The 21,577-nt window shown below is 54.8% G+C and overlaps 7 protein-coding genes across 7 annotated transcripts; 4 read left to right on the top strand and 3 right to left on the bottom strand.

Moving 5' to 3' along the window:
- Window positions 1–283: 283 nt before the first annotated feature.
- Window positions 284–2,724, bottom strand: EV422DRAFT_530399 (squalene epoxidase-domain-containing protein). The gene is made up of 3 exons (XM_053070389.1): window positions 2,296–2,724; window positions 1,042–2,194; window positions 284–929 (listed from the first exon to the last, which is right to left on the bottom strand). Exons 1-3 carry the CDS (start codon window positions 2,341–2,343, stop codon window positions 394–396), a joined length of 1,737 nt encoding a protein of 578 aa, XP_052925525.1. The 5' UTR covers window positions 2,344–2,724; the 3' UTR covers window positions 284–393.
- A 395-nt stretch (window positions 2,725–3,119) lies between these two features.
- Window positions 3,120–6,931, top strand: EV422DRAFT_530396 (chitin synthase-domain-containing protein). Its single transcript, XM_053070388.1, has 5 exons — window positions 3,120–4,872; window positions 4,940–5,104; window positions 5,190–5,708; window positions 5,782–6,030; window positions 6,108–6,931. Exons 1-5 carry the CDS (start codon window positions 3,298–3,300, stop codon window positions 6,744–6,746), a joined length of 3,147 nt encoding a protein of 1,048 aa, XP_052925524.1. The 5' UTR covers window positions 3,120–3,297; the 3' UTR covers window positions 6,747–6,931.
- A 365-nt stretch (window positions 6,932–7,296) lies between these two features.
- On the top strand, window positions 7,297–9,506 carry EV422DRAFT_530392 (Cys/Met metabolism PLP-dependent enzyme-domain-containing protein). The gene is made up of 4 exons (XM_053070387.1): window positions 7,297–7,912; window positions 8,037–8,821; window positions 8,896–9,233; window positions 9,331–9,506. The coding sequence occupies exons 1-4, from the start codon at window positions 7,639–7,641 to the stop codon at window positions 9,482–9,484; spliced, it is 1,551 nt and encodes a 516-aa protein (XP_052925523.1). The 5' UTR covers window positions 7,297–7,638; the 3' UTR covers window positions 9,485–9,506.
- A 205-nt stretch (window positions 9,507–9,711) lies between these two features.
- Window positions 9,712–11,957, bottom strand: EV422DRAFT_530388 (eukaryotic porin/Tom40). The gene is made up of 8 exons (XM_053070386.1): window positions 11,828–11,957; window positions 11,562–11,738; window positions 11,041–11,125; window positions 10,847–10,967; window positions 10,596–10,703; window positions 10,413–10,529; window positions 10,159–10,315; window positions 9,712–10,069 (listed from the first exon to the last, which is right to left on the bottom strand). The coding sequence occupies exons 2-8, from the start codon at window positions 11,712–11,714 to the stop codon at window positions 9,920–9,922; spliced, it is 891 nt and encodes a 296-aa protein (XP_052925522.1). The 5' UTR covers window positions 11,715–11,738; window positions 11,828–11,957; the 3' UTR covers window positions 9,712–9,919.
- A 551-nt stretch (window positions 11,958–12,508) lies between these two features.
- On the top strand, window positions 12,509–13,436 carry EV422DRAFT_65554 (uncharacterized protein). The gene is made up of 2 exons (XM_053074279.1): window positions 12,509–13,118; window positions 13,188–13,436. The coding sequence occupies exons 1-2, from the start codon at window positions 12,720–12,722 to the stop codon at window positions 13,308–13,310; spliced, it is 522 nt and encodes a 173-aa protein (XP_052925521.1). The 5' UTR covers window positions 12,509–12,719; the 3' UTR covers window positions 13,311–13,436.
- Window positions 13,437–15,817: 2,381 nt separating this feature from the next.
- On the bottom strand, window positions 15,818–19,520 carry EV422DRAFT_530374 (N-acetyltransferase B complex non catalytic subunit-domain-containing protein). Its single transcript, XM_053070385.1, has 18 exons — window positions 19,367–19,520; window positions 19,220–19,305; window positions 19,024–19,162; window positions 18,826–18,944; window positions 18,683–18,757; window positions 18,524–18,620; window positions 18,273–18,462; window positions 18,130–18,201; window positions 17,630–18,066; window positions 17,474–17,566; window positions 17,291–17,401; window positions 17,145–17,214; window positions 16,980–17,079; window positions 16,864–16,911; window positions 16,629–16,791; window positions 16,454–16,563; window positions 16,171–16,375; window positions 15,818–16,094 (listed from the first exon to the last, which is right to left on the bottom strand). Exons 1-18 carry the CDS (start codon window positions 19,413–19,415, stop codon window positions 16,021–16,023), a joined length of 2,238 nt encoding a protein of 745 aa, XP_052925520.1. The 5' UTR covers window positions 19,416–19,520; the 3' UTR covers window positions 15,818–16,020.
- Window positions 19,521–20,133: 613 nt separating this feature from the next.
- EV422DRAFT_587560 (Metallo-dependent phosphatase-like protein) lies at window positions 20,134–21,515 on the top strand (the record flags this gene model as incomplete). Its single annotated transcript, XM_053073477.1, has 6 exons — window positions 20,134–20,223; window positions 20,301–20,415; window positions 20,483–20,650; window positions 20,718–20,843; window positions 20,918–21,072; window positions 21,143–21,515. Coding segments are annotated over 6 exons (1,026 nt in total), but the record flags the coding sequence as incomplete, so codon positions are not given.
- Window positions 21,516–21,577: the final 62 nt, after the last annotated feature.

Here is a 21,577-nt window from a genome sequence, read left to right as displayed (position 1 = left end):
GGAGCGTTTGTGGGTGGTTCGGCGGAGACGAAGGAAGAGATGTCTTATCGGCAGGAGCATGCGTCGTGCTCAAGGTGCACGTTACTCCCCGTTTGTGGGTGGTTGGGCGGAGCCGAAGGAAGAGATGTCTTATCGGCAGGAGTATGCGTCGTGGCGTCGTGTTCAGTGTGCACGTTACTCCCTCGACATAACTCCCTCATCGCCCACCCATCACGATACGACGACCTCCAATCTGCAATGATCACGTCCCACGCCCACACACACATCCCATAGTAAAGAAACAGCGCCATATGTACTAATACACAACCGATATAGGTCCATCATTAAAAGGTCTACAAAGTAAAAGTGTGAAGAGAAAGCAAGATACCACCCTCTACGGTTCCCCAGGGCTCCCTACGGCTGCACCTCACTCCAAAGCACGGGTAAAATGACCACACAGGCTGTGTAAATTGCGAGGACGCTGCGGGCTGTGTTATGGGGGAGGGCGAGGAGGGTTTTGGGCCATGTTGGATGCGCTGCTGTTTTCGTGAGGGTTGGTAGTGGTGTGTGTGGTGCGGATGTGACGGATGGGACGTCGTCTGATGAAGATGAGTTGGGGGTGATACGTTTTCGAACTCCGGAAAGATCTTTGGCCGAGTCGGGTCGAACCAACCTCCCTTCTCCTCCCCCTCCTCCCCCTCCCGCTCCGTCAACCACCTCAGCGCCTTCCCCCTCCTTCCCTTCCCGAGCGATCGAACTCGTCGTCGGCGCATCAATCCGCCCCGTCAGAATCAACCAAACGCCATAGAGCGCCACCGCAAAAAAGTGGCCCACCAGCGTCATCGGTTCCGGGATCAACCCGGCTAGCAGACCAACGGGTGTCGAGACGCAGGTCCCGCCGAGCTTGAAGTAGGCGAAGCAGGCGCGTTGGAGGTCTTTCATGTGTGGGTCTGTTGTTTGGAGAAAGGAAATGTTAGAATGGGTGGAGAGTGGGGATGGGGTTGATGGGGATAGCTCGAGCCAATGCATAGACGCAAAGGATAATTGAGACGGAGGACATACCATCACCAGCACTAAACAAGGAATAGAGCGCCTGCGCAAGCACATTCACCACGCTGCTCAACTCTTTCCGTTTCCAATGCATGCTCTTCACCCGTCGTCCCACTTTGCGTTCCACTTCCCACCGTTTCTCCCACTCCTCCTTCCCCTCCTCCTCCTTCTCTCCCACCCTCAAATCCCCAACCTCGCCCTTTACAAGCACCTCCTCCCTAACCCTCACAACATCCCACAACGCAACCGTCATTCCCCCACCCGTTAACGGATGCCTCATATTCATCGCATCGCCCAACAACAGCACCCCAGGTGTCGTATTCGCAGTCGATGGTAAGAAACTATTCGGCATCGTCCGCGTACGTTGGGTGGCGAGCGCGGTGAGGAAGGCCGATCGGAGGGTGGCGGGTAGTTGCGGCGCGATGTGGGTCGTGAGGTAGGTTTGGAGAGCGCCGGTGGATGAGGAGGGGAGCTTGCCGGGGATATCGATGAGGATACGGGTGTCGTGGGTTCCTATCTGGTAGAGGAGGATGGGCGAAGGGTCGGCGAGGATGACGTGGCCGTGGTTGGGGTAAGGTAAAGGGCAGTCTTCGAGGATCATCCCTACGAACTGCGATTTCGACTGCACGGGTGTGTTGTTGACATGTTTGCGGAACCGTGAGAAACAGCCGTCTGCTACGATTGTTAGCGGCGCGTAGACGTTGGCGGTGAGGCTGGTTCCTTCTGAGTCCTTGTATGAGTATCGCACGCCCAGCACTTTGTCGGTAACAGGGCACGAGATCAGTTCCGTAACAGAAGCTTCCAATGCCGTCACGTTATCCGCCCCTTTAGCCCTCTCCCTCAACTTCCCGACAAACCGGCCATGATGAAAGGACCTGCCCTCGTTGGGCAGCTTGTCGGTCGGGTATGGGAGTCGCACCTCGTCGCCGTGATAGAAGACGGCGTAGCCGTTGCAGGGGATCGCATCGATGCCTTCGAGGCAGTCTTCAAGGCCCAGCCTCTCCAGCGCCCTCACGCCGCCTGGCTGCAACAGCTCCCCGACAATGCGATCGGGTTCCTTCCAATCCCGCTCAATCACCAATACGTCGCGGCCGTCGTTTCCGAGGGTTGCTGCAAGGGCTGAGCCGAGGATTCCTGCTCCTACTATGATTATCTCATATTGGGTCTGGATGGTTGGCAAGGCAGCCGGTTAAGAACGACCGACAAACATGGGGTGGCTTCGAAGGACAGCGTCGCACTTTTACCCGCGAACTCACAAACACATACCTTTCCAACTAGCGGAGGCTGGTTGACAATGCGACAGACTTTGCCCATGTCGCGTCACCGTAATAGGGAGGTCGTTGGGGATGACAGGGGACCTTTCGCAGTGACTTTGGCACACACAGATACAGTACACTCCGACGGAAGTGAGAAGTCCTGAATGATAGTGAAGACGGACAGACGGCGGAAAGACGGAGGACACGAACACAAGCGTCCTTTATGGCTTTCCTGGGAAAACGAGATATCGGCCGCTGAGCTTGGACAGCGGGAGGTGGAAGTTGCGGTTTTTTCCGCCGGCTGCATCATGAAGGGAGGAGGGAGTTGGACGGCATATGAACAGTGCGCACGCCCTCGTGCCAGGAGCAAAGCGGGTTGAGGGTGAATGGAGGGTGGTGTGAGGTGGTGAGAGAACACCTCCCTCCCAAACACGCGTTGAATGAGAAAAGAGAAGAGCGCGAAAGTGGTGTGACTGATGGAGGAGGTTTAAACCGCGGGATCAGAGACCGGTCACGTGGCTGCACTTTAAACTCATCCATCCATCCATCGCCTGAGGCCAATCGCCCCGCCCCAAAAGAAGCCCACCCTTTAAAACGCACTAACAGTCACGTGGGACAACCACATGTTATGAATGCGTGCTTTAGCTGTTTGCAACGAACGCGTGGGATCCTCACAATAAGCTGTCAAAACCCCTGCAATCTGTGCGCACTGCTGTCGTTTTACCCCGTGGAGCCCTCACCCTCGCCCTGAACATTGCGGTGCGGCACTGGATTTGAGCAGATCTTTGAACTCCGTGACGGCCGTACGAATAAAATTCTTGACGGCCTTGACGTTGGAGATTCGTCGATTTTCGGGTGCGTCAGCGTGCGTGTGCGTCGAGAAGCGTCTCTGCCAATTCGCTTCTCTCCTTCGGGTCTGCGCTCTTCTCGACTTCCGCACAGTTTACAGAAGAGCATTCCCGACATAGCCGACCCGAAGCCTTTCTACACGCACTTCCGAAGCCCAGAAAATATGCACGACATCCACTCCTCCATCCCCGCAGCACCACCACCGTCCATGTCCGCTGCAACAGGCGCATCAATAGCCGCTACCCATCGCAGCCCGGATCGACCACGCTCTTCAGCCGCCGCACACAGACAGTCGCCTCGCTACACCCAATCAGCATATCCACAGCCGCAAACTCTCGGATCTGATCTAAGTAATGGGACCGCCGTACTATCCTCCTCTCCAGCAGCAGCAGCAGCAACACGCGGTCAAGCCACCGATCCCCATGTCAGCATCGCACCAACGTACCAGATCTACGACGTTGGATACGATGGTTCACGGAACGCCATGTCTTCCGCCACGCTCGCATACCCCGACGGGCCCGGTGGGTACGCCCCCCAACACCACGTCCAGCAGCAACCGTACACATCAGCACCAGATCATCCAAATTTCCCACGATACGGGTCCACAGCGTCCCCATCCCGGTCCATGAAAGATCCCTTGCAATACCAGCCCCAGACGCAACAGCAGCAACAGCAAAATCCCTACGTCCAAGACCCTTATGTATCCCCACTCAACCCTTACTTCGCCCCAACCCCAAGCCCCCACACCTTCAACTTCGCCTACCCACTAGCTTACACGCCTTCCCAGCCCTCCTACCTCTCCCCGCCCACCAACCCCCGCGGCGGACGCCCAGGCACGCTCTTCCGCCACAAGACCATGAAAACCATCGAGTTGACACCCAACGGCCTCTTTCAGGTTGAGATCCCCGTGCCCGCGAAGGTAGTCCAACAAGGAACTGAGAGGGGCCGGGAGTGCACGCATCTGCGGTACACGGCGGTGGTTGGCGATCCGGACGAGTTTGTGTCAAGGGGGTATACATTGCGAGCGCAGGAGATGGGACGAAGGACGGAGATCTTTGTTGTGTTGACAATGTACAACGAAGACGAGACGCTCTTCTGCAAAACGTGGAAAGCCGTCATGAAAAACATCGTGCACCTCTGCTCCAAAAACACCGACACATGGGGCCCGCTCGGCTGGCAAAAAGTCGTCGTCTGCGTCGTCGCCGACGGCCGCACAAAGATCAACCCACGCACCCTCAACGTCCTCGGCGTCATGGGCGTCTTCCAACAAGGCGTTCTAAAGACCTCCATCAACAACACCGACGTCGCCGTGCATTTGTTCGAATACACCACCCAGATATGCATCGACGCCGGGGACGGCCATTCGCTGCGGAGTAGCAAGACCGCCTCCTCAACCAGCCTCTTCAGATCGGGCGGGACAGTCATCCCCGTGCAAACCATCTTCTGCCTCAAAGAAAAAAACGCCAAGAAGATAAACTCCCATCGGTGGTTCTTCAACGCCTTTGCGAAACAACTGAATCCACACATCTGCGTGCTCCTCGATGTCGGCACCAAACCGACCGATCCCTCGTTGTATAGATTGTGGAAGGCGTTTGATTCCGACGAGCATTGCGCGGGCGCTTGTGGGGAGATTGCCGCGGAGACGGGGAGCTGGGGGTGGAAGTTGTGGAACCCGTTGGTGGCCGCGCAGAATTTTGAGTATAAAATGAGTTGTATATTGGATAAACCGATGGAGAGTGTGAGTTTTGCTTGGTTTTTTGGTCTGGAATCGTATATCCGTCATCTAACAGTCGCCCGATATGCAGGTCTTTGGCTTCATCGCAGTCTTACCCGGCGCCTTCTCCGCGTACCGCTACCAGGCGCTGCAGAACGGGGCGGACGGGACGGGGCCGTTGCAGAAGTACTTCTTGGGTGAGCGCATGCATGGGGGGAGTGGCGGTGTGCATGTTTCCGAAGCCAACATGTATTTGGTAAGAATTCGGAGGGTGGAGGTGATTGGGATACTGTTGGTGAAGCTCACATCTGGTACGTCCCCCCCCCCCCCCCCCCCCCCAGGCCGAAGACCGCATCCTCTGCTTCGAACTCGTCACCAAACGCAACTCCCGCTACACCCTTCGCTACGTCTCGGCCGCAAAAGCGGAAACCGACGTCCCCGACACCCTCCCCGAATTCATCTCCCAACGCCGCCGCTGGCTCAACGGTTCCTTCTTCGCGGGTATCCACGCAATCACCCACTTCTACCAACTCTTCCGGTCCTCACATACCCCTGAACGCACACTCCTCATCCTCGCCCTCCTCATCTACAACGCGGTGAATGTCATATTCAACTGGTTCTCGCTCGCGACGTTTTACCTGATTTTCTACTTTTTGGCGGACGGGATGACAACTGATCCGGCGAGAGACCCTTTTTATGGAGCGGGCAAAGTGATCTTCTGGACGGTGAGGCAGTTGTATGTGTTTGCGATTGCGACGGTCTTTATTGCGAGTTTGGGCAATCGGCCGCAGGGGAGTCTGTGGCTTTACGTTGCGGTGTTTGGGCTGTTTGCGGGGATTATGGTTCTGATGCTTTATATGGTGAGTGCGCTGTGGAGTAGCATCGGACACGGGGGGTTATGGACGCACGCACTAACATCCCCACCCCGCTCAGTCAGCATTCTCCATAAAAGTCGCCATTAGCTCCGCCCTCACAACCATCCACACCACCTCCGCCGACGGCACTGTGCACACGTCCCTGCACTCGCTGCCCTCGCTGCTCGCCAACCCATCGTTCAGAGACCTGGTCATGTCAACCGCAGCGACGTACGGCGCGTACGTGATTGCAAGCGTGGCGTACCTGGATCCGTGGCATATGCTCAACTCGTTTGTGCAGTATTTGCTGTTTTTGCCGGGGTTTATGGTACCGGTCATCTTGCATCTTCGTCAACGGACCGGGGTTCTTACTCACATACTTCCACCTCGGCACCCCTACAACAGCTGGTCCTAACTGTCTACGCCTTCGGCAACCTCCACGACATCTCCTGGGGCACCAAAGGCGACAACTCGGCCCCGGACGTCGCGCCCGTGCACTGCACAAAGGACTCCACTAAAGGAATCACAACCGCAACCGTCGACCTCCCCGTGCACCAACACGACATCGACGCCAGCTACGACAGCTTCCTCGCCGCCCTCGCCCCGCCCCCCAAAACACACGCGAAAACAGATACACGCTCCGCGGCCCTGCGACAGGAAGACTATTTCCGGCTGTATCGCACCCGCGTCGTCCTCTTCTGGGTCCTCTGCAACGTCGGCCTCGTGGCTGCGTTGACCACCGCGTCGGTGGCGGAGAAGCTGGGCGTGTTTGTCGGGGACGCGGGCAAGGGCCGCACGAACCGGTTTCTGACGTTCATGCTGTGGAGTGTGTGTGCGTTGAGTGGGTGGCGGTTTGTGGGGAGTATGGTGTTCTTGGCGACGAGAGGCGGTGGCGAGAGGGAGGGGAAGGAGGCGGGTGAGAAGCATGGACATGATGCGGGTGGGGGGCATGGGGCGCATGATGGGCATGGGGCGAGTGGTGGGCATAGTGCGATTGATGCGAATGGCGCTCATGGATATGCGGCGGCGGGGTTGGGTGTGTGATGTATTGCGTATGCGAGGTTTAATGCGTGGTGTTGAGCACCGCAAGACTCTATGTAGATATGTACGTTGTATCGGCGGCCTATCCCGCAGTAAACACCCTTTCCACAATAATGTAATTTTGCTAAGGTGCACATGTACGTACGCTATGTCTTGTAATGAAAATGGACGAGAAGCTTTTCTCAATCCAACATGGTTAAGACTTGCCTTCCCTCTCACGATTGACTGTAGAGCTTACATAAACCGCGTTTGTAGAGCTTACATAAAACGCGTCCTCCCAATGGGATTGACTAGAAGTGGGTTACTCGTGCTAAAAACGTCAATACAGTACATGACGCCTCACGTGACCTCACGCCTCGTGAGCATGTGAGAGATGGATGGGGGCACCGAGTGGGCAGACTCGAGGCTGTGACATGTGCGCAGTCGGGGGGGGTCCCAATTCCCACTGAGTCATCACATCATCGCTATGCATTTCCCCCCCAAATGGACGCGCGCGCTGACTGATGAGACTCCGTATCGTGGATGCATGCGCAATCATCGCTATGGTGCAGGCCCATTATGAGAACAGACATACAGTATCGACGGGGGCTATGGCTATGAGTCTATGACTGGGCCTTTTTTTCATGTGCTGCTGCTGAAGGAAGCTTCCCCCCAAATACTGGCAACCCCTCTCGCTCTCGCTCTCTCAAAAAAGGGCATATATCAACCGGCAGGCTGAAATTCAAACTCAGTTACATATAGATCACCCACCCATTCTCAACGGAAACGTCACACTCCGCCTCGTATAAGGGAGACACTAGAACCGACGTCCAGAATAAGATATCAGAACGAACGTCACTTGCATTTCCACTACCACCACCGTCAACCCTACTCGCTACCACTGTACTTTCCTCCCATGGCACGCTTAACCTGCGCACCACCATCTCACCCTCCCATGCTCACTCCAAACACTGAGGAAATGTTGGAACTCGCCGCAGGGGTCACTGTCACGCCCTTCTTTGAGGGCGAATATCCGCCTCCTAATGCACTGAGAGAAGGACTTGGAAGGAGGAGACTATCGGCGACGACGACGGCGACCGCGAAGAGTAATACGAGTGAAGGGATTCAGGCCGCGACCGAGGCTGCTGTTGTTGAGGCGGTTAGGCAGTTGTCTGTGAATGGTTCGAAAGGTACGCACGCGAGCGCTACTGAGCCCACTGTATTAGCGAGCGCCGAGGCGGAGCGAGCAGGATATCGTTTCATCCATCCTTCGCTTCATTCATCGCCCACACTGACACTCAACTCTCATTTCAGAGGCAAATGGCTCACCGACAAAGGCGATCCCCAACGCACAAGATGGTTTACAGACCTCACTAGACTCCTCTGACGACGTGGACCCATTTGACCCAACAGTCCCCGAACCCTCCACAACGAGGTACCGCCCCGGCACCGAATGCGTCTTCATCGAGCCCGAAACCGGCATCCGGGACAACTACAACGCCAGCTCGGTCCCCATCTACCAAACCGCAACCTTCAAGCAATCCGCAGCCTCCGAAATGGGCGAATACGACTACTCCCGCAGCGGCAACCCCACCCGCACCCACGTCGAAGCCCACCTCGCCAAACTCATGGGCGCCAAACGCGCCTTCGTCGTTTCCAGCGGGATGAGCGCACTCGACACCATCTGTCGGTTGGTGAACGCGGGTGACGAGATCATCTCGGGAGACGACCTGTACGGCGGGACGAATCGCCTCCTCAATTTCCTTCAAACGCATAACAACGTCAAAGTCCATCATGTCGATACCACATCCCTCTCCTGCATCTCCGGCCGCCTCTCCTCCAAAACCCGCCTCGTGTTGCTGGAAACTCCCACCAACCCGCTCATCAAAATCGCCGACGTGCCCCAGATTGCGAGCTTGGTGCATGCGGCGAACCCGGACGCGTTGGTGGTCGTGGATAACACCATGATGAGCCCATACCTTCAGAAACCCCTCCTGCAGGGCGCGGATATCGTGTACCATTCGGGGACAAAGTACCTGAGTGGGCATCACGACCTTATGGCGGGTGTTGTCGGGATCAAGGATGAGACCCTTGCCGCCGTGAGTATCGTCACGTCACAATTTCTATATTGTACCCTCCTCGTATTCACCCCCGCCTCCCCCTCGGAATCTAGAAAATCTATTTCATAATAAACGCCACCGGCGTCGGCCTCAGCCCCTTCGACGCGTTCCTCCTCCTCCGCGGCACCAAGACCCTCGCCCTGCGCATGGACAAACAACAGTCCTCCGCCCTCACCATCGCCACACATCTCGAGAAACACCACAATCTCCGCGTCCGGTACCCCGGGTTGGCTTCCCACCCGCAGTATGAGCTGCATCGGACGTTGGCGAGGGGACCTGGGGCGGTGCTGAGTTTCGAGACGGGGGACGTGAGACGGAGCGAACGGGTCGTGGAGGCGTGTCGGCTCTGGACTATCAGTGTGAGTTTTGGCTGTGTTAACTCCCTTATCAGGTATGTCTCAACCCCTCTCTCATTTGCTCTCATGGCCCCCTTTGATGCTCTGATATGGATGTTGATGGCCCGTTCCCCCCCCCCCCCCCCCCCCCAGCATGCCATGCAAAATGTCCCACGCCTCCATCCCGGCCCACGTACGAGCCGAGCGCGCAATGCCGGAGGATCTGATACGGCTGTGTGTCGGCATCGAGGATGTGGAGGATTTATTGGAGGATTTGGATGCCGCGTTGGTTGCGGCGGGGGTTTAGATGCGTTTGCGGGGGACTACCGGGGGGGCGAGGGGGGGGGGGGGGGGGGGGGACTGGGATAGGACTGAACGGCGTGGTTCGGTCTTGACGACCGGGCTATTGCAGAATGCCCGCATGGGACGCAAGGGATTCTCGTGTGCATATTTCCGCTCTTGTCTCCCCTTTGTTTCGCGACCCTCTTTTTTTTGTATACGTGGACTGTATATATTCGTGAAACAGCGTTGGGCCCGTTTGACATTGCTTGCTCGAGATACCAGTTTCCATTTTCTCATACACGTGCAGTACGATACAAGGTTTACACATACAAATGACGAGAGTATCCAGTGAATCGATAAACAGGCTCGCAAGGAAGAGTTGGGGATAACGACTACGAGGCCATTTTGCATTCGATGTTATATGTTGAAGATATTATTTCACCTCATCTTTCTTCTCCGCTTACGCCTCCAACGTGAGAGCCAAACCAAGCTTATGGGTGTTCTCATGGAACCTCGTGGTGTCAAAGAGCCCGCCGAGAGAGAGCTTGACGCCTTTACGAAGGAGGTGGGTGTATCCGAGTCCGAGGAGGCCGCGGTTGTCGATCTTCGCCTAAAAATAATATTACACAAAAAGGTGTTGGTACTCAGCAAAGCCGGAAGACAAATTCGAAAAGAGTGAGGGATGAGGGGAGGTTTTACCTTGACGAAAGCCTCGTTGTCCAAAAAGTACTTGGTACCGACCTCGACGTGGACGTCGTTGTCGGTGGAGCGCGTCCAGGTGGCTTTGGCGCCGGCTTCGACGTCGGTGTTGACACGGTGGTAGTAGGAGGCGGCGAAGGTGTTGAGGGCGTTGGACCTATGGAAACAACGTGGGGATAACGGGTGTCAAAAGTTGTTTTTGGCGAGGTGGAAAGTGGTGGAAGATGTAGAGGCTGTGATGTGGATGGACTTACGCGTGGAGAGCAACAGTGTACTCGCGGGCGAGGTATCCGAAGGCGAGGTTGGAGCGGGTCAGACGGGCTTCCGAGATGTCGTAGGCGACTTCACCTCCTGCCAAGAATCCGTCGTTTCTGTTGTATCACAAAGAACAGTTTAGCATTATAATGACATGTCCCGAATCTACGCGATATACGTACGCAACGACGGCATCGGCGTGAAGTGCGGGTCCCCTGAAGAGATCGACGAAAGCACGGGTGAAGAGGTGGTCCTGCTTGTATTCGACACCGGCCTTCAGGTTCTTGGTTCTGCAAGGAAGTGCGATTCATGTTCAGCGCTGATGTTCACTTCTCCCTTGAGGAGTCCCGTTACGAGGTCTGCTCATCTCCATGTCCACTCCGGTCGCGAATGTTGCCTCCTTCCCGAATCCTTCCTTAATTTCTCAACTCACCCCTTGGCGGGCAAAAGCGATGCAGCGACGTCGACCTTCAAACCACGGGCGAGGGTGTTGTCAAGCTCGAGCTGGGTGCCGAGGATGTTGCTGCTGGTCCACGATTCGGTGAATGTAACGCCTATGTGCGGATGACGAAAGAACTTAGGCTAGGACATTAATGAGAGACAGACAAGTGTTCGACGGATACATACCACGAGCCTTGTCGATATGCTTGGCCTTCAACTCACTGGCAATGGCGCCAGTCTTGTTGTCCTTTGCTCCAAGGACGGTGAATTTCTGAGAGAACCAAGAGAAAGTCAATCACCAGCGATGTGTGTGTGAGAGTGGATGAGAGGTTGCGCGATGGTTGCGCAATGGTTGGACAACATTCTGCTCGCTCCGCTTGCGACCAGGATGTTGGACGACGTGCAATAAAAACGGCCGTCCACTGTCGCTCACAGTTAGAGCAGAAGCTCGCTTCGCCCGCCTAACAACGGCGATCGGTCGCTATTGCTCACAGTTACTACTGCTCGCTTCATTTGCTAGAATTGCGCCTGCGGCGCGGAACTCGGTCCGCCCGCGCCCGGTCTCCCAGAGCGAACCAGGGGCTCGCCTATGGCTCGGCCACCTCAAGCATCCCCTGAACCTTGCTTCGCGCGCCGCAGTCCGCATTCGCTATCGGTCGAGCTCATCACAGATTTTCCCACGGGCTATCGAATCCCAAATCACATACCACACCGTTGTTTGTGAAGGTGTTGACTTCGAGCTTGGCGGCACCGAGAGGGAAGTCCTTGTTGAGCAAGTCGTTTGTAGTTTTCCCGATATCTGAGAAAGCGGGGGGCACGTTGAAAGCGAGGGGGGTTGGGACTGCGATTGGGACGGACATGATTGTTGTGTTTTATTGGGAGATCTAAAGACAGATGACGACGGTGAGTTGGACGCTGATGCGGAGAGTGGGTGACTTTGACGCTTGAGGAGGAAGGATGACACTGGACTTACAGGGAAAGAGTGTTGTTGTTCGAGGGATGCTGTATAGTTCAGGTTCAGGTTGCGAAAGAAAAGCTAGCCGGGCAGTTCCTCACGGGGAAGATGGGCGAATGATGGCATGACGTGCCCTCGTGCGTCACCTGCCAACAGTTGCAGTTGAACCAAGCCAGCCACCCACCCACAACTGTATTAACCCTGGTATTAACCCTTCCCCAGCATTGCGTGACTGCACTAAGGAACCCCAACCAGGCACTTGGAAGACATCGAGTCCCCAATGACAACCCTACAGGATCTCCGAAAGAAGCAGCTAGACGCATTTTTACAGTCCGACGCCAATGCCACCATAGACCAACGTATCAGCGCAGAGTTTGACAGTCTGGTGATTCTTGCCCAGAGAGCCTTGTCTGAGAAAGCAGGGTTGAGCAAGCAGGGGTTTAAGAAGGAGCTGCGAAAATGGCTGGAGCGGGAGCTTGATAGGTAGGCACGGGAAGTTCGTGTTCGATGTCAAAAGGAAGACAATATTGACTGCTGTGTCTATGGCCAGTCTAGCAGTCTTTGACGGTGTGGATTTTGAAGCCGAGGCGAAGAAGATATGGGAAGGGCAGGAGGATTTGCTAAAGGAAGCTGAGACATTAGATGAAGCAAGAGGTGGAAACGCTGCTGCCGGTGGGTTGATTGGGTTGATATCTCCAAAACTCTAAGCTAGCATTTGTCGTTGAAATCTGACGCACTCTATAACATAGGGCCAGCTGATGGAAAGAAAGGGAAACGTGCTCGACAGCCTGAAGAAGGACCATCCGACGGAATCACTCCCAAGAAGCCAGAAGTTAAGAAGCGGACCAAAAACTCACATCTATCAAAAGTCAGCAACCCGGACATCCCGATCTTACAGGATCCGTCGCCTATGGATGAAACTCCCTCCACAACCCGTCCCACATCGCCCATCCCACATCAGGAAGGCCCTACAATCGGCCCCAAGAACCTCCACACAGGCCAGACCGTCGCCGCGTCCTTCACAATCCAAGAATCGGGTGGACCACGCGCCGTAGTATACTCCGTCCGCCTCGACTCATACGACCCCATCAAAGGGACATACCGCATAAGCGATCCCGATCCCGACCCGATATCTTTGGAAAGCGAATGGGACGTGTCGCCGGACGATATAGTGGACTATATCGCACCGCGCCAAGACGCGCTAGAGGTCGGGACCATGGTGTACGCGCTGTTCAACCTGGCACGGGTTGGTAAAAGGCGAGAGATGTCCACTGAGTTTTATACGGCGGAAATCAAGAAAGTTCTTTCGGTGAGCTATACTCGCTGGTGCTTTCTGCTTTTCATGGGCTTGGGGACTAATCAGCCCTTACTTATGCAGGAGGGAAGGAAAGGCCTCAGATACTACGTGCATTACCCTGACGAGCCCGGAAACTTATCCGTCGTCTATCCTGGCGAGATATTCCCGATGAGCGAGGGAAAGTGGAGCAAATCGATTCAGTGAGCGCGAAGCATGTCTCGAGGGCGTCCGATGGTCAAGCCGCATAGAGGCATAACGGGGTAGAAGCGCTCGCACCTTTGGCGAACACAGAATTTGGGTCGTATCGCTCACCGCCTCTGCACCGGCGTACGTTTGTAGCTTCTAGTTCGCGGCAGCTGCACTTCGGCGGCGTATCCTTTGATGTGTTGACAGGGAGCAGTGGGCTAGGGTTTTTGGGAATTTTGGGCAAATAAGATCAGGAGTGAAGGATGGCAATTAATGAAACAATCGCCTGCTTCTGAAAACATTTTCTTCCACATCTGCCGCATTGAAGGCGCAGTTTGGAAGCCCGCTAAGCGATGGGTCCCACGAGTGGCCTTCCGATGGGATGAAATAATCACGTCTGGCCCTCTCTAAGTTCAAACCGACCGATAGCCTGGAGCTTTTCTATGCGGTGCCAGCGGATGCATATATATGGGGCCAAAGACCGGAATGTCCATAAAAGCGCTTATCATTTGGAATAAGAGAAAAACACAAGTCCATATCACCATATCCCTGCTAGAACACACAGATGCGCACCACCTGTGCACACGATGTACATCGGGCACCGATTTCCGGCAGCAAAGCATTCCTGCTCGCGCTCCTTTTCAGCGATGCTTCCGAACGCTCTCTAGCGGGCATCCCTGTCTATATGCCTGGTTTGATCTTGCTCATCTCACTCCTAAACAGCGTTTTGAAACCCACCGCCAAGGTGCATCCATCCAACAAACTTTCACCAGCCAAGATGGCGGGCACGTAAAGGTCCCACGTGCAAGGATACTGGCAAACCATTGAATCATCAAGAGAGAAGATGGGAGGATGAGTTTGCTGTCGATGAAGGTTCCGTCGATCAGTATCACAGGGCATTGGTTCGTCGGTCTCAATCATGGGCTATATGCTCGATGTCGCATACCTGCTTACGAGCGTATTGTACGATGCGATCGGCAGATTGTCGCTGACGGATGGCGGATGTTTGGTCCATGTGCGCCAACGAGATCTGTGCATTGGCGCACTCCCGAAATCGTACGGCGGCTGCTGTGGAGACCCTACGCCGTACGGTGTGTGTTGATGCAGCGTTGCTGCTGGCGGGTCCGCTGCAGCGCACAGACGATTTCGTCTTGGCATCGATGATGTCCTCCTGCATGAGGATCTCTCAACATTCTTCTCGATACGCCGAAGCCGAGGCCTCGATCATTTCCCACGAGGCTCATTCTCCCATACGATGTTCACGACATCCACGAGTCCCCGGGCCTGTCCTTCGCGCAGGGTATAGCAAGCCGGGCGGCGCTGGTGCGCCATTCGATGACTGCCTGGAGTGCCGATTGCAGCATGGAGCTGTCCACGACGATGGACTTCACATGCAGCTTAATGTGGGCCCTATCGATAGCCCCGCATCCCATGCGCTCGATCGGCAACGCACGCCGAGGGTGCGCTTGACTAGCGCATGGCGGCCCCCTCACTGGTACTGGTGGAGGAAGGCGCCGCCAGCCTAGGCACGGGCTCTGCCGCCGCGGGGCGTCCGCTGTGTCGGACCGTTCGACAGAGCGGCGACGTCGGCGTCGGCGTACTCCACCCGTATCGTTCATCGCCGCTGATACGCTGATTCGACCTCGCCTCGCATATGACTATCGTCGCGCATTCGGGCACTCAACATCCGCGGATTAGTCACGCGGCCGTTATCCATACCGGACCCATCAACGCTGCACCGTCGACCAACTCTGATCGGCATTTTCATCCACGCAACATCAAGGATGAGATTGCTAATTTTTGTTCAATAGATACAGAGTTTTCCACGCCTCAAACGTTGTGCGGGATCAAGATGGTTTCTCGTGTACGCAGATAGTACGGTGGGGATCTTTTCTTTTGCATATGTGAGGCTTATGCAATTTTGGCCCGGCCAGTTATGATCCGAGAGAAGTAAGATGGAGTCAAACATCTACCACTGGAAAAGGTCCTTTTTCTCCCCTCCATGTCTAACATCCACCCGTACGCCGAGGTTTTCTACGCAAATCTGTCTATTGTTGTAGCCTACATACGCCTATTCGAGGCTGCGGACAACTGTCAATACCAGGCTCTTGAGAGAAGACACCCAGCTGGCGCAGACGTTGGTGGCTACATAGTCCCGCATCTTCTGCCCCTAATGCGAAGCGATTGGAGGTGCAAGGCATCAGTGCACAATTGCTTCGTGAGAGAAAAGACGGTCGGTCACTTACCTCATCGCCCTCCATTCCACTCAAAACCGACAGCGGTCCCGGCGTGGCGCCAAACAGAAGCTCCGCAACCATGCTACTGCTGCCGGCCGCTTCCAGGGGCTGAAGAGCCCCGGAAAGCTCACTTTCAAAAGCGATTAACACAGCTCTGAGCTCCGCCCGTACTGCGGACGGGTCTTTGCTCGTAGACGCCATGGTCGCTGTGGCAGCAGTCGAAACCGGTTTGGCTTTACTCTTCCCACCATCGGCTGCTGGCGCCGCTTTGGTACCGAATTCTAGAGAAATTGCGACATAGTTGCATTTCTGAAGGCATGCGTACTTAGAGAGGACCAAATCTGTAAATATGAGAGCCGGGAAGCTGTGGCGTACCTCCAAGAATATAGTGAGTCTCCGAAGGACATCGTAGGACAAAGGGGATGAAGGCTGCAGCTTTGGCATTGAATCTGGAAAAGCCAAGGTAAACGGTATGATTACCGACAAATGTTCTAGTAGGGACATTCGTGAAGCCCACCTTTCAAAGAGGCCACTGCTTGACTTAGTGGTGTGAAATCTATCGCGTCTAAGGACACGCCGAAGTATAACAACGTTAGAATCAGATCTCAGGCCTGCCTCGGTTGTAGACATTGCCAACTCACCTTTTCCGATTGCATCCAAGTGTGCCTGGGAGATGGTGTAGAGCAACTCAGCGCTCGCCAGTTCATCTGCATCTTGGTTAACCGATTTTGCAGAATCTAGAACACTCCGAAGAGCCTTGTGGTGCTCCTCCCACGGCTTTGCCCCGCCCGACGTTAAGCCTCGCAGAATCAGTGGGATAAGCGCATTGAGCTTCAGCCAGGTCCGCTGCGATTGGGGAGGGTTTGATCAAACAGTCTCGCATGCGTTGACGTTGGACCGACCAGGAAACAAAATTGAACATACCCTGTCTCGTGGGAAAGTAGCTCCCCGCACCACATCGGCAACCGGTGCACCACCCCAGTTTGAAAGCAATTTGACGTCCCGGTTATCAGAAAGCTGGTCGATGTCGGCATCTGGAATCCCGAACGGCCTCTTAGTGATGCCAGTGAAATCTCCATGGAACACGGGGTCGTCATACCCGAGTACTTCAAGGTTGCTTGATCAAGGCCATCAAGGTACTCCGCAAAGTCTGCTCGGTCAGGGAAGCGCCTTAGTGTCTCGACCCGATAAAGCTGTTTCTGGGACACTGTGCGCTGTATCGAGTTGCGCAGCCTGTTGCGGAAACGGATGAACTCGGGGATCTACGTACGATATAATGGGTCAGCTATTATATAGTATAACGGCACCAATCTGCAGAATCAGAAAGCACACACCTTGGAGTAAGTTCCAAACTTGAAGGCCTGAACGATCATTTCCGGTGTCTATAATGTGCCAGAGAAATGAGAAGACCGGCACCATGCGTTCAAGCACCTCATGATAACCTCGTCACCTCGCGTTCATTCGAATGGTGAATCGTGGTGGTCTTCAGTAAAGCACGCAAGGCGGTGTCCGGGCATCCCAAGTATTCGAGGTCATCGGTGTAGAAGAAGCTAGAAGTCATCGGTTGATTGGTGGGTATGTAATTGGAAGTTGCTGGTCCCAGTTGGTCACAAACCTCAATGTATCGTGTTGGACTTGTTTGATGCTCATCACATTGACGATTTCTGAGATTCGTTGGTGTACACCTGAACGAGAGATCCATAGGCGCTGAGAAGCAGTTACGGCCGCCGTATGGCATGTGCTATCATAAGCCGCACGCACCTAGCTCAAAGTACACTCGCACAAGAAGCAGTCTGATCTGATAGTTCCACTCGCTCCGTTGTAATCCGTACTCCAGAACAGCTGCAATCTGAGCGAGCAATGCGCGGTTGTCTGCATTTTGCGGCATGTTAGCTGTGTCGCCCGGATTGGCCAGGCTCATTCACGTTAAAGCGGCTGCCCTACCTCTGTCGTTCTGGAAGATATCTAATAAATAGTGAGCGACCAACAAGACATAGTCATCCCCTGGCTGCAGTTCGCGCTTGTCCAGATCCTTGCCTGCCAATGCGACACGTCAGCACCAATGTAGTCGTTACAGTTCCAACGGTCTCGCTCACTTACCGATAGGAATGCTCTCCTTGTATGCCCGCAAGTAGTCACCAACGATGGCGGCAGTCTCCTCGACGCTCAACTTCTTGCTGGTATATCTCCGAATCTTTTCCAGATTCACTCGCCGCCTGATTTTGTCCACAGGCTTCGAGTCCTCCCCTTGTTCGGAGATCACGGCCGATTGATCGATACTTCCCGGCTGGAGGAGCTCCAAATACGGCTTCAGATCGTCAAAGCAGGACAGTGTTGCTCCGAAGCGCGCGAGGTAATGGCCGATCAGTTCGCTTATGTGGGTCGTGTCAAATTTGGAGTTTGGCAGCGATAGGAGAGCTTTCTCCAGTTCCAGTTCACCGAGGTAGGGACCTCTCTTCACGTGCTTGTCCGAAGACCCTTTGCTCTGCAGCACGGAGATCAGGTCGCGGAACTGCGTCAATTGCACGGAGTCGGGGCTGCGATTGAACAATGAGTGAGCTGAGCGCAGTTGGGCAGAACTCGACACTGATCCTGCTTACTTGCGGTCCTCGACAGGAAGAAGCTCTATGAACGCGGCAATGTAATCGCAATAGCTGAGCCAATCATCAGGACTAAAGTAAAGGGCCAGGCGTGTGAGATCCTCAGTTCGACACGAGTCATCAATTTGCGACATATCACCCACTTTGCCAACAACAGCTCCTTGCTCACCGAGCGAACGGTGCTCCATTCCTTTGCCGCCTTTGCTAATCGCACAATGATGCGTTTACGATCGGCGTCGACTTTGCAAAGATTGCCCAGTTCACCCTGTGCGATCTGAAGTGCTTCCGCGTGCTTTCCCTGCTTCTCCAGAACTTCCAGGTAGAGCTGCAGAGCTGTGGAGGGATAAGCAGTGTGGACTCAGGCGATGTCTCGAGACAGGGGCTGGCTGACTACCTTCATAGTCAGTGATCCGCTTCTCCTGCGCTGCTTTCGCAAGCATTCGTTCCGTGAGCGTCAGACTCAAGTCTGGACCTGCCGACCCTGGTTTCGCCTAGTCCCGAGGATCAGAACCTCATTCCGAGGGCTCTCATCTCAAACTCTTTCCAGCCGCACCTGTAGCCACAGCGACATGATCGTCCAGAACATGTATCGGTTGTCCTTGAACTGCTTCTGTATCTTCATCGCAGCCTGCACATCGGATCCACCCAGTCAGCATCAGGCTTGTCCAGCTCCATCTATTCAACAACTGGTCCCACCTGTTGCATCGCCGATCGGTCATCCGCTCTAACCAATGCCATAAACCAGTGGTTGGCAAGCTCCTCGTTCTTCGGCGCCTTCGCATACGCGTTCTTGTACACCTCGATGATATCCGCATCTATCAACCATACGACATCCACCGCTTAGCCCGACAACTAACAAAACATCCTTGACCCACACGTTCCCTTGCCACATACGTCTCCCATGGCCCCGATAGACCATCACAATCGCTTGCAGAATCGCCTCGTCGCTGACATCCCCCTTTTTGACTTCGTCGCAGAGTTCGAGTGCTTCGTCGTCTCTTCCGGAGCGATCTAGGGCTATTGCCTTCAGCGCCTGCAGTGGAAAAGGTTAGCCTTAGAGGCCTCTCAATGATAAAACTGCTGGCCCAACCTTTAGGATGAGTGCATTCGGCTGTTTTTTCAAATGCTTATTGCATAGCGAAATGGCTTGCTTGTTCGAGTAGGAGTCCAAGGCCTCTTAAGGTCGTTTTGTGTGAGGGCAGCGTCCGGAAGGTTCAAAGTGGAAAGTCTATCTCACCATATATAGGCCTTAGCTTCCACTCTGAGACATCCGTTATCGAACTCATTAAGGACCCAATTGTGACGCCGCCAGTCTCGGGGTCGCTGTGTCAAATTCCTTTCATGTCGAAGAAAGGACGCTTGGGAGCGCTTGGGGAAAACGCGTTCAAAAGGTTCAAACCCTTGGATCTGTCCTTGGATGGGGAGTTGGACATGTTTCAGGATTCCACAATAACCTATTCAGGCGACAAGTCTGAATAAGCCGGCACTCAGACCCCCGGGGATCGCTATCCAGGTCTCCACGCAGGGCCACTCCTGCGGTGTCACCATGTAAGCAATGCCTTGGAATCCCACATCGAGATGAGCGACTGATCTTGCAACTTCGAACAGGAAGCCACGAGCCCTCTCCCTCCTCCGGTCCCTCAGCAAACGAGCAAGCCACAACCCCTTCATCTTTCTTTGGGTGGTCAACCTGCTGATATGCGAGGTGTTGGTGCCGCGGATTTATATCTCTTCATGTTCATGGCCGGTTGTTGGAAAGGTGACGATTTGGTTGGGCTAGCCCAGGTTGGGAATGGGAGTTCTGACGAGGTTGGGGGTGTTAGAATAGACGGGATGAAGTGCACCTGGCTGTTATTGCGGATCCGCAGTTGACGGATGCTTATTCTTATCATCAGTCGGTTCGTACATCCGTTTCTTGAGGGTTGCCTTTCTGACAGGAGCTTCTACTGACATCATCAATAGGGCCTGAAGCTCCGCCTCACCTCATTCTACTCCGACCTCTACATGCGGCGGAACTTCCGCCTCATCTCCTCCAAACTCGAACCGCATGGATACTGGGTGTTGGGCGACATCATGGACGGGGGTAGGGAATGGGTCGGAAACCAAGCGTAAGCTGAATGTCGTCACTCATGGCGGCCGTGATGAAGTGTTTAACAACGTGCGATATGAAGGGCAGTTCTCGGTATGAGTCCGAAGCGCAACGTGTCAAGAGCGTTTTTAATGTCAGGGATGGCACGCCGATATTTTGGGCGGCCGGGAACCATGACATTGGGTTTGGGGATAAAGGTACACTGCTTTCACTTGTCACTAATATCTTCGGGGAGAGGTAAAGCTGACATTTGATGGTGTACAGTGATACCTGAAGCATACGACAGATACAGAGCTGTGTTTGGAGAACCCAATTATGCCGTAGAAGTGGCAAACCATACGCTCATCGTGCTGGACACTGTGAGCTTGAGCGGGCCCGCTGGAACAAGACCTGCTGATGCCGCGCTGGACTTTCTGACTGACTTCTCAGAAGGTGGGTGTGTCCTCGCCTCTCAGGTTGAAGTGCAATGGGCAAGTGCTGACTAACCTTTACCATGCAGGAGAATCATCATCGAACCCGCGCATTCTAGGCACGCACGTTCCCTTATACCGGCGTGATGACCACGACTGTGGGAAACTAAGAAGGAACCCGCCGATGAAACAAGGACGGGGTTATCAGTACCAGAGTACGTGGGAAGGAACCGTTACCGCATGCGGGCAAATCAGCCCCTTGCTCATCTACTTGTGCCGTTTGTCGCAGATCTTGTCGTGGAATCGTTGTCAAAGCACATTCTGGAGAAGATAAAACCTTCGCTTGTGTTGTCTGGCGACGACCATGATTGGTGTGAGAACGAACACACGTTTGAAAGCGGGACCGCGAAGGAATATACTGTTGCCACCTTCTCTTGGATGCAGGTCAGCACAGCCTCAAAGTATGTGGATGACTATTGTCTCGAATATGCTAACACGGACTTGTCTCTCACAGGGCAACGTCCACCCCGGCTATGCCCTCCTAACCCTCCTCCCCTCCCACGCCGCCCCCCACCCCACAACTCCCACACAAACCTTCGCCCTGGCAACCTGCCCCCTTCCCCCCCAAATCCCCGTCTACATCTGGTACGCCTTCCTCGCTCTCATCACGCTCCCCCTCCTCCTGCACTGGACGTACCGGCAAGTCTGGGCCGATGCGCCGTCCTATATCCAGATCCCGATGTTCTCGTACGGCAACCAGCGCGGGGAATTCCTACGACGGAGTGCGCGGAGGAGGAGTGCGAGGCTAAGCGTGGCGAATTCGAGGGGGAGGGGGGGTGGGGGGGTTGTGGCGAGGGTGTGTGCGAGGGCGCCGGGGTTGTGGATGTTGGGGGATGGGATGGTTAGGAGGAGGTTTGGGGCGAATTTCGGGGAGGTGGTGGTTTGGGCG

The sequence above is a fragment of the Fimicolochytrium jonesii genome (assembly GCF_025526975.1).
Source record: "Fimicolochytrium jonesii strain JEL569 chromosome Unknown EV422scaffold_12, whole genome shotgun sequence".
Classification (NCBI taxonomy): Eukaryota; Fungi; Chytridiomycota; class Chytridiomycetes; order Spizellomycetales; family Powellomycetaceae; genus Fimicolochytrium; species Fimicolochytrium jonesii.
This window is presented reverse-complemented; position numbering and strand designations above follow the sequence as displayed.

Excerpts from the sequence above, each read along its gene's own strand:
- EV422DRAFT_530388 (XM_053070386.1), bottom strand. The coding sequence starts at position 11,714 with ATGTCCGTCCCAATCGCAGTCCCAACCCCCCTCGCTTTCAACGTGCCC. Across the intron at positions 10,530-10,595 it reads CACGCCGATGCCGTCGTTGC|AAACGACGGATTCTTGGCAG; the intron begins GTACGTATATCG and ends GTGATACAACAG. Across the intron at positions 10,070-10,158 it reads ACAACGAGGCTTTCGTCAAG|GCGAAGATCGACAACCGCGG; the intron begins GTAAAACCTCCC and ends TATTATTTTTAG.
- EV422DRAFT_530399 (XM_053070389.1), bottom strand. The coding sequence starts at position 2,343 with ATGGGCAAAGTCTGTCGCATTGTCAACCAGCCTCCGCTAGTTGGAAAG. Across the intron at positions 2,195-2,295 it reads AGCCTCCGCTAGTTGGAAAG|ACCCAATATGAGATAATCAT; the intron begins GTATGTGTTTGT and ends CCAACCATCCAG. Across the intron at positions 930-1,041 it reads CTTGTTTAGTGCTGGTGATG|ACCCACACATGAAAGACCTC; the intron begins GTATGTCCTCCG and ends TCCAAACAACAG.
- EV422DRAFT_65554 (XM_053074279.1), top strand. The coding sequence starts at position 12,720 with ATGGATGAAACTCCCTCCACAACCCGTCCCACATCGCCCATCCCACAT. Across the intron at positions 13,119-13,187 it reads AAATCAAGAAAGTTCTTTCG|GAGGGAAGGAAAGGCCTCAG; the intron begins GTGAGCTATACT and ends TTACTTATGCAG.
- EV422DRAFT_530392 (XM_053070387.1), top strand. The coding sequence starts at position 7,639 with ATGGCACGCTTAACCTGCGCACCACCATCTCACCCTCCCATGCTCACT. Across the intron at positions 8,822-8,895 it reads AGGATGAGACCCTTGCCGCC|AAAATCTATTTCATAATAAA; the intron begins GTGAGTATCGTC and ends CTCGGAATCTAG. Across the intron at positions 9,234-9,330 it reads TGTGTTAACTCCCTTATCAG|CATGCCATGCAAAATGTCCC; the intron begins GTATGTCTCAAC and ends CCCCCCCCCCAG.
- EV422DRAFT_530396 (XM_053070388.1), top strand. The coding sequence starts at position 3,298 with ATGCACGACATCCACTCCTCCATCCCCGCAGCACCACCACCGTCCATG. Across the intron at positions 5,105-5,189 it reads CCGAAGCCAACATGTATTTG|GCCGAAGACCGCATCCTCTG; the intron begins GTAAGAATTCGG and ends CCCCCCCCCCAG. Across the intron at positions 6,031-6,107 it reads TGTTTTTGCCGGGGTTTATG|CTGGTCCTAACTGTCTACGC; the intron begins GTACCGGTCATC and ends CCCCTACAACAG.
- EV422DRAFT_530374 (XM_053070385.1), bottom strand. The coding sequence starts at position 19,415 with ATGAGTTCGATAACGGATGTCTCAGAGTGGAAGCTAAGGCCTATATAT. Across the intron at positions 17,080-17,144 it reads GTCCAACACGATACATTGAG|CTTCTTCTACACCGATGACC; the intron begins GTTTGTGACCAA and ends GATGACTTCTAG. Across the intron at positions 16,376-16,453 it reads CTACTTTCCCACGAGACAGG|CGGACCTGGCTGAAGCTCAA; the intron begins GTATGTTCAATT and ends CCCCAATCGCAG.